The sequence below is a fragment of the Sciurus vulgaris genome (genome assembly GCF_902686455.1).
Source record: "Sciurus vulgaris genome assembly, contig: HiC_scaffold_485_arrow_ctg1, whole genome shotgun sequence".
NCBI classification, from domain to species: domain Eukaryota; kingdom Metazoa; phylum Chordata; class Mammalia; order Rodentia; family Sciuridae; genus Sciurus; species Sciurus vulgaris.
Genome location: NW_027632548.1, coordinates 45,328 through 55,166, shown reverse-complemented (window position 1 = coordinate 55,166; position 9,839 = coordinate 45,328). Strand labels below are relative to the sequence as shown.

The following is a 9,839-nucleotide window of genomic DNA, read 5'->3' as shown; positions in this document are numbered from 1 at the left end:
CCAAGAAAGTATTAGCCCTAGAAGAAGAAGATTAGCGGGGACGGGGCTCGGAACCCCTCCCCGAGCCTAGGGTAACACTAGAAGTGGAGGGGAAGCCAGTTGAGTTCTTAGTGGATACTGGGGCTCAACACTCGGTCCTGCTCGAACCGTCTGGACCCATCTCCCACAAGAAATCGTGGGTCATGGGAGCTACAGGGCACCGGCAGTACTCATGGACTACCCGAAGAACAGTAGACTTAGGAATGGGACGGGTAACCCACTCGTTTCTAGTCATCCCCGAGTGCCCTGCACCTCTACTTGGGAGAGACCTCCTAACCAAAATGGGAGCTCAGATTACCTTCACCCCTGATGGCCCAGAAGTGACCCGGAGCAAGAGAATAACTACTGCCCTGACTATGCGCCTGGATGATGAACATAGACTTTTTGAGAGACAGGGAGCAAAAATATCTCACATAAATAACTGGCTGAACAGGTATCCAGGGGCGTGGGCCGAAACGGCTGGAACAGGACTAGCCACAGAAAGACCACCCATAGTTATAGAGCTTAAGGCCACAGCTACTCCTGTGGCTGTACGTCAATACCCTATGACTAAAGAGGCCCGGGAAGGAATTAGGCCCCATATCCAGCGCCTCCTTCAGCAAGGTATCCTAGTGAAGTGTCAGTCACCATGGAACACTCCCTTGTTACCTGTTAAAAAGCCTGGCACAGGAGACTATCGCCCGGTACAGGACTTAAGAGAAGTAAACAAGCGAGTACAGGACATCCACCCCACTGTACCTAACCCTTACAGCTTGCTGAGCTCTCTTCCCCCGGATCATATTTGGTACACTGTCTTGGACTTAAAGGACGCTTTCTTCTGCCTGCAACTACACCCTTCCAGCCAAAACATCTTCGCATTTGAGTGGAGGGACCCTGACTCTGGGACAACAGGACAATTGACTTGGACCCGACTACCCCAGGGGTTCAAGAATTCCCCAACCCTCTTCGATGAAGCTCTCCACCAAGATTTAGCCCACTTCCGTGCCAGCCATCCCCAGGTAACACTTCTGCAGTATGTAGATGACTTATTACTGGCCGGGGCCACAGAGGAGGAATGCCAACGGGGCACGGGACTGCTGCTAGAAGAACTTGCCCGCTTAGGATATCGAGCCTCCGCCAAGAAGGCCCAGATCTGCCAAAAGGAGGTAACGTACCTGGGGTACGCCCTCAGAGGGGGACAGAGATGGCTGACGGAGGCCAGAAAACAAACTGTGACTCAGATACCCGTTCCTCGCTCGCCCCGCCAGGTGCGAGAATTTTTAGGGACTGCGGGGTTCTGCCGCCTGTGGATCCCCGGGTTTGCTACCCTGGCAGCCCCCCTCTATCCTCTGACTAGAGAAGGTGCCTCATTTGAGTGGGGTAACGACCAACAACAGGCCTTTGATGATATCAAGAAGGCACTACTTTCTGCCCCCGCCCTGGCATTGCCAGACGTAGCAAAGCCCTTTGTTCTATTTGTGGATGAGAGGAAGGGGGTAGCCCGAGGGGTGCTAACCCAGCCTCTAGGGCCATGGAAGAGGCCGGTAGCCTACCTCTCCAAGAAGCTAGACCCTGTTGCTAGTGGCTGGCCTGCCTGTCTGAGGTCCGTGGCGGCAGTGGCAGTATTAGTAAAAGATGCTGACAAACTAACTATGGGACAAAAGCTAACGGTCATTGCCCCTCACTCCCTGGAAAGCATCATCAGACAGCCCCCTGACCGGTGGCTGTCTAACGCCCGCATGACGCATTACCAGAGTCTCCTACTGAATGGAGACAGGATCCAGTTTGGGCCGCCTGCCATCCTTAACCCAGCCACCCTACTACCTGACACGTCCACTCAGGAGAGTGTGCTGCATACCTGCCAAGAGATACTAGCAGAAGAAACGGGGACCCGAAGGGACCTCCAAGACCAGCCCTTACCAGACGCTCAGCTGACCTGGTTCACTGATGGAAGCAGCTACATAATAGAAGGTAAAAGGGTAGCCGGGGCGGCGGTAGTGGATGATGAACAAACTATCTGGGCAAGCAGCCTACCCGAGGGGACGTCGGCTCAGAAGGCTGAGTTACTAGCTCTGACTCAGGCTCTGCGGTTGGCAGAAGGGCAAAAAATTAACATCTACACTGACAGCAGGTATGCCTTCGCTACTGCCCATGTCCACGGGGCCATCTACTGGCAGCGGGGGCTGCTAACCTCGACAGGGAAAGAAATCAAAAATAAAGAAGAAATTCTAAGCCTGTTAGAGGCCATTCACCTTCCTAAGAAAGTAGCGATTATCCACTGCCCCGGACACCAAAAAGTGGGGTCAAAAGTTGCCAGAGGGAACCAAAGGGCTGACAGGGAAGCCAAGCGGGCGGCTCAAGGACTTAACATCCTATCCTTGTCGGGGGAAAAACTGATGTCTCACCCTAAGGAGGCGGTATACCCCTCCATTAGGAACTTTGAATATTCAGAACTAGACCTTGAGGAAATGGACAGATTAGGATTTCGCCTAGAGACTCCAGAGGGGATCCGGGAAACTTCAGAAGGAAAGAGAATTCTCCCTGAAAAACAGGCGATCATATTTCTCAGACACCTTCACAAGTTAACTCATCTGGGCCCAAAACATTTAAAAACTCTTGTCCAGTCTTCACCATATTACATCATGAAGCTCGGGGAGCTTGCAGATACAACTGTAAAAGAATGCAAGTCTTGCCAGATGGTGAATGCCCAGCCCAGCAAGCTACCTCACGGCAAACGGCTCCGAGGAGACCGTCCTGGGAGTTTCTGGGAAGTGGACTTTACTGAGGTAAAACCAGCCAGGTATGGATACAGATACTTATTAGTATTCATAGATACATTTTCAGGATGGGTTGAAGCCTTTCCTACCAAGAAGGAGACTGCTCAGGTTGTGGCCAAAACAATACTAGAAGACATCTTCCCGAGGTTTGGGGTGCCCAAGGTAATCGGGTCAGACAACGGCCCCGCGTTTGTTGCCCAGGTAAGTCAGGGACTGGCCAAAATCCTGGGGCTTAATTGGAAATTACATTGTGCTTATAGGCCCCAAAGCTCAGGGCAGGTAGAAAAAATGAATAGAACTTTAAAAAAGGTCATGACTAAATTATCCTTAGAGACTGGCATAACAGACTGGACAGTCCTCCTTCCATTTGCTTTGTTTCGGGTGCGCAATACCCCTGGCTCCCTCAAGCTAACTCCTTTTGAAATCCTTTATGGAACTCACCCCCCACTCATTACCATACAACACCTTCCGTCCCCAGAATCTTACCCCTCTCAATCTCTGTACACCAGATTAAAAGCCCTTGAGACTGTGCAGAGGGAGGTGTGGAATCGGTTGGCTGAGGCTTACAAGCCTGGAGACCTTCAGGTACCTCATCAGTTCCAGGTCGGAGACTCAGTGTACATCCGGCGTCACCGTGTGGCCAGTCTGGAACCAAGGTGGAAAGGACCATACATAGTGCTGCTTACAACTCCAACTGCAGTAAAGGTTGATGGCATCGCCGCCTGGATTCACGCTTCGCATGTCAAGCCTGCACCACCACCAGACCCAACGTGGAAAGTGGAAAAATTGGACAACCCCCTCAAGCTCCGCATCCACCGTGTTCCTGCTCCTGTTGATGCACCTCCCGCCGATAAGTAGCCCCAACCCTCATGCCCCCCAACGACTAACATGGCAAGTCCTCTCCCAGACTGGAGATATAATATGGAGCACCACCGGGGAGAAACCCCTTTGGGCTTGGTGGCCATCCCTAACCCCAGACATTTGCGCCTTAGTAGCTGGGTTAGATAATTGGGACATCCCTACCCTGACTTCTGAGGAGGCCCGTAGACATTGGCCAATATCACGCAGGCCTCTCGGGGGATCAGAATACCGCCTAGTTGAAGGTACGACCCAGGATGTAGCTACCCACGCTCCCGTGACAATCTAAAACAGACCCCTTTCTATGTCTGCCCCCCGGGATGGGAGGTCACGGAATAAGGCAAGGAAGTGCGGAGGCATAGACCATTATTATTGTGCCGCATGGGGGTGTGAGACTACTGGCAACACTTATTGGCACCCTACCTCCTCCTGGGATTTAATAACCGTACAGCAAAATCTCACGGCAGCCAAATGTTACAACCAAGGGTGGTGTAACCCTCTGAACATCTCCTTCACGGAAAAAGGAAGGCTATCACGTGAATGGATAAAAGGGAGAACTTGGGGATTCCGTTTCTATATGTCAGGGAGGGACAAAGGATTTACCTTCTCTATCAGGCTTAAGATTGAAACATTAACTACCGTCCAGGTAGGACCTAACCTAGTATTATCTGAACAGCGGTCATCACCCGCCCATATCAGGCCGCCTGTTTTCCGAGCCCCAACAAATAAGCCAGTTACAACCCCCTTGGCCCCCAACCCAGCAAATACACCCAAGGTACTGAACACAGGGCAGAGACTCCTTAATTTGATACAGGGAGCTTTCAGCGCCCTCAACACTTCCAACCCTAATCTGACTGAGTCTTGCTGGCTATGTCTGGTGTCGAGTCCTCCGTATTATGAAGGCATCGCCTTCTCAGGGACCTTTAACAACACCACCTCCCATGACTCCTGTAGCTGGGAGTCAAACAGAAAGCTCACTCTTACAGAAGTCTCTGGGCAAGGTACTTGCTTAGGTACAGTTCCTGCAGACCATAAACACCTGTGAAACCGGATAATAGAAAGCCCTCAAACAACTACCAACTATTATCTGATCCCCCCCGTAGGCGGATGGTGGGCCTGCAGTACAGGACTGACCCCATGTGTAGCCTCATCAGTGTTCAACACCACCAAAGACTACTGTGTCCTCATACAACTGATACCTAGAGTTATCTACCATGAGGCAGGCTCTTTTGAGGCTGAGTTCGACCTTCAGCCCCGTAGACAGAAGAGGGAACCGGTCTCACTCACTTTAGCTGTCCTGCTGGGCCTAGGAGTAGCGGCCGGAGTAGGGACAGGGACCGCTGCGCTTGTTCAGACTCCCCAGTACATTGAAGAATTACAGGCAGCTGTAGATGAGGATCTGAAGGCTATAGCACAATCAATCACAAAACTAGAGGAGTCACTGACCTCTTTATCTGAGGTAGTACTACAGAATAGGCGAGGCTTAGATCTCTTATTCCTTAAGGATGGTGGATTATGTGCTTCACTAAAAGAAGAATGTTGTTTTTACATAGATCACTCTGGTGTAATAAAGGATTCCATGTCCAAACTTAGAGAAAGACTAGAAACAAGACAACGAGATCGAGAAGCACATCAAGGGTGGTTTGAAAGTTGGTACAACCGGTCCCCCTGGTTCACCACCCTCATGTCCACCCTGATGGATCCCCTTGTTATACTGCTTTTACTCCTCACTTTTGGGCCCTGCATCCTAAATCGCCTAGTTACCTTCATCAGGGAAAGAGTAAGTGCTGTACAGGTGCTAATGCTCAGGCAACAATATCAGTCCCTCCGCCAAGGAAACAATTTGGGGGAAGAATATGTAGAGACAGAAGTTCCATGATTAGAACTTTCCGAAAAGAAAATGGGGAAATGAAAGAATGAACATTTTTTTTAAGCTGTTTTAAAGAGTGAACATTTCTAAGCTGTAAGCTGTTCTAAAGAATGAACATTTTTTATCTTAACTCCCTAAGGTCTCCTGCCCATTGTCTTAACTCTCTGATGTCACCCTCCTGGTTATCTTAACTCCCTGAGGTCACTCTCCCAGTTATCTTAACTCCCTGAGGTCACCCTCCCAGTGATGGGAGCAAAAGCCCCTAAAAGCTGTTCCAGGAAATAGCCCCAAACAGAGGGTAAAAGAGTAAATTGGGCTAGATGACTAAATAGTGCTCAAACAGTAGGATTACCAGAAACTATTGACCAGAATCTTACGCCCTGTTGTAAAACATTGTAAAACATGTTGTATGTTATCAGACAACTTAGACCCCCTTTGGAATTTCCCGGCAGCTTTGTTCCCCCATTTTTTCTTTTCTTTTCCCTTTTCTCCCTTTCATGTGCGACCCCTCCCGATGTGTGGTTTTCTGCCTTTATAAGCTTGTAAGATTTTCTGCTAGGGACTCGACCCTTGCACTCCTGCGTGAGTCACGAGTCGGGTCCCAGCGCGCTGGAATAAACACCTCTTGCGGTTTGCATCAAGTGACGCCTCCTGCGGTTGATTGGGGTTGCCGTCGGTCCGAGGGATAGAGTTGGGGTCTCCTTTTTGGAGGTCCTTCATTCCCAATGCCCGATTTCCTAGGGTGATCTGAATTCTCATGACTGGGTCACACAGGAAGTCGTCTCTGCCAGCCACAGCTGGACGCTGCAGACGCTGGAGCCAGAAGCGGGAAGGTGACACTTGTGCTTTTCTGCTCAGTGCTTTTCAAATATAAAACATTGACTACATAACAGGAACACAGTCCCAAGCCCTGAACTAGACATGCATGCCATCCACATCTTCTAAAGGACAATTCGTTGTCCCCAAGGCCCAAAGGGCTGTTCTGTGCTGCAACTCACAGAAAAACCACAGGACTGAACTAAGTGATGGGATGTGAAGCCACCAGGGCCAAGAGGGATGACGCGTGAGTGCGGCTGGCAGACCCGAGACCAGCACCCCGGCTGGATGGAGGGGCAGTGCGCTTGTTTTTAACCCCCACGAGGTCAGCATTGACTCTGAAACATAAGGGCACATGGCACCCTTGCCCCTGGGGTCTTGACTTTGGAGCTGTGACCTGGTGAGTCTGGGCTCACGCACTCTCTCCAGCTCTACCCTGGGTTGTGCTGACATCAGTCACAAGCGTGGTCTTAAGGGGGAGCCACCCACGGAGCCTTTGCGTCAGGCAGTGGCTGAATGCACAGCCTTCCCCAGGGACTCTTCTTAGAAAGGGGAAGAATACATTGATAAAATATTTTGTTAAGTTATGAAGACAATTTTTGATCTACTTGAAAAGGATTAAATTATGCACTTTGAAACTGTTACCACTAATAGAAAAGTACTTCATTTTCCTATTGTATGAAGCTCAGAATCTTTGGTTTACAAATGATTTTTAAAATGATAAGGACTTAACACTTCCTAAGGCTTAGAGATTACATTCAAAGGACAAAGGTAACTTAATTTTAACAATGTGGTTGGAATAGTGACATTGGGTAATTTATTCTACCAGTCTGATCAAGAAATCTTCATGTGGTTCCTGCGCGGTGCCAGACAGTGTGCAGCAAGTGCGTGTGTCCGTGTAAAGACAGAAAACATCACGTCCATGTCATCGCTTCCAAATGCTTATTCGTGTCCGCAAGCCTGTTGTTGCAGTAAGACAAGAAAGGTGCTGCTCTGAAATAACCCCAGTAGTACCCAGGATCAGAGAGGCAAGGTGGGTATGAGGATGCCATCAGCAGCGGAGCCGCCCGTCTGGACTAGAAGGATGGCAGTCCGCGTCCTCACTTGGAAGTCCACAGATGAGCTGGTCACAGGCGGGACTCCTAGACAGGCATGGGCTTCCTTATTTAAAGTGACAGGCCATCCAGATGTCTAGACACCCTACAGGAGCAAAGCTGGGAGCTCCTGGGTAGCAGAGGAAGAGGCAGAGGAGGAGGGAACAGGCTGAACCCCCACTGGGCTGAAGCAACTGAGCTCCTCCAGGTAGAAGTGCCGCAGGCAGAGCAGTACTACAGTTCAGGACTTGGGGGAATCCAGCATCCTGAGCAGCAAGAGTTCCCATTACTGTTACAAGGCTGCAGTAGGCAGCAGGATTTTCTAGCCGGAAGGCACATTAAAAATAACCATAACAATAACTTACTAAGACAATGGAAATCGGCAGAAAACCCTCCTTAGGAGCAGAAGTACAGGGGTATTAGGAACCAGCTCAGCAGAGGCAATACCTGGGGGAGGGGAGCAGTGGGGGGGAGGATGGGTGGAGGAGTGGGCGCTGGAGTCAATGATTCTTCAGCACTTAAAGCCACAGTCCCCTTTCAATGGAGACCCCAAATCCACTACTTGACGAGAAGATTTCAAGTTGCAGGGAGTTACACAAATATTTACTGTCGGTATGCACCAAGGTTAGACCAAGTGCACTGGGTCAGCGAGTGGAGTTGTCAAGGTGTGCTCCACACCCCCTGGTTATCAAGTCAACTAAGCAGAAGGAGAGAAGGACTTTCATGGAGGAGTCTCCAACTTCTTTACTTTGGTCATGTGCCCATAATTTGTATAAAAATTAACAATATGCATTAAGTCAAATCAGGATTAAAATTTGAAACAAGAAAAAAAAAAGGGACAATAGTCTGGTATTCTTAAGGCTAACCAATGGATATATCTTTAAATAGACACCTTTACTATACCCACAGGCGATAAAATCCCAGAGCTACTGTCAGGCACGTAAATACAGACCCTGCTAAATATTTGATGGTGTCAAGCTTGTGCGCCTCAAGCATGGTTTTGAGGCCAGCGATCTCCGTTTCTATCTTCCTGTCTGTCTGCGTCAGGGCCCGATCTTGCTGGGCATGCAATTCCACTATTTCTGTCCTCAATTCCAGCAGCTTCCTTTCGTTCAATGAATACAATTCTTTTACTCTGCTTTTTTCTAGATTGAAGTCTAATTTTGTATCTGTTCGGACTTTGATCATTTCATCCATTACTTGTTGTTTTAACTGATGTAGTTCAAGTTTTATTTTCTCATTTTCTGCTCTGAGGGCTGAAAATTCACTCTTCTCCAAGATGATCATATCCTTTTTCACATTAGCAATCTTAGACATTATTTGCTGAAGAGTGATTTCCTGCTGCACCTTGGTGACCATGTCTTTGTAGACGATGTCCATGTTGGCCTCCATGATCTTGACCAATGCAGAGACAATGATTTCTGCTTGCTGCGTAGTAAAACCATTTTCTTCCAGCAGGCACACCAAGGCATGGGTGTCAAAGTACAGCTTCCTGTTCCCAGAACAGGTGAACTCTCCCCTCCTGTGCTCCAGCTGCAGGCACCCCGCAGACAGGCTCAGCTCTCTCCTGCAGGTAGCGAGCGCGGCCGCGGCGCGGTGGCCTAGGTGAAGGGCGCCGCCCACGCCCACGCCCGCGCGGCCCGGTGCGCCCCTCCACGCGCGGCCGCGCCCGGCCGCGGGGACGGCGAGCCCGGGGCGCGAGCGCTCCCAGTCGGCCAGAGGCCGGCGCCGGGCGGCGGCGGCCAGCCGCGGGGAGGGCACGAGCAGGAGGAGGAGCAGCGGGGACGCACGTGATGCGCCCCCGCGGGCCCCCGGGGCGCGGGGCCGCAGGACCCCCAGCCTGCCCGGCAGCGGGGAGACACAGCGGCGCGTGGGGGCTCCGCGGCCGCCAGGGATTCCGCCGAGGCCTGCGGACAGGAAGAGCAGGAGCCGCCGGCGGCTCAGGGGGCGCTTCAGCCTCTCGCCCGCCACCGAGCCACAGTCCATCCCTGAGTGGGTCACTGGCCCGGGCACACGCTCATGGCGCTCCCTCGCGGACCTGGCTCCGAGCCGGCCCTATTGACAGTTGAAAGAGCAAATAAAGGAAGCAAAAAATCATTTCAATAATGAGTTAGAGATAGTAAAAAAAAAACAGAAATTCTTGATGGTGGAAACAATAAATCAAATTAAAAACTCTATAGAATGCACAACCAATAGGATAGGACATCTAGATGACAGAACCTCAGATATTGAAGACAAAATATTTAATCTGGAAAACAAATTTGACCAAACAGAGAAGATGGTAAGAAATCATAAACAGAATCTACAAAAATTATGGGATATCATTAAAAGGACAAATTTAAGAATTATTGGGATTGAGGAAGGCTTAGATAAACAAACCAAAGGTATGAAAGATCTATTCAATGA

General features: G+C 50.2%; 1 protein-coding gene across 1 annotated transcript; it reads right to left on the bottom strand.

The window, feature by feature from the left end:
• Positions 1 to 8,312: 8,312 nt before the first annotated feature.
• Positions 8,313 to 9,419, bottom strand: LOC306652709 (mitochondrial calcium uniporter regulator 1-like; the record flags this gene model as incomplete). The annotated part of the gene is made up of 1 exon (XM_079125461.1): positions 8,313 to 9,419. The coding sequence occupies one exon, from the start codon at positions 9,417 to 9,419 to the stop codon at positions 8,331 to 8,333; it is 1,089 nt and encodes a 362-aa protein (XP_078981587.1). The 3' UTR covers positions 8,313 to 8,330.
• Positions 9,420 to 9,839: the final 420 nt, after the last annotated feature.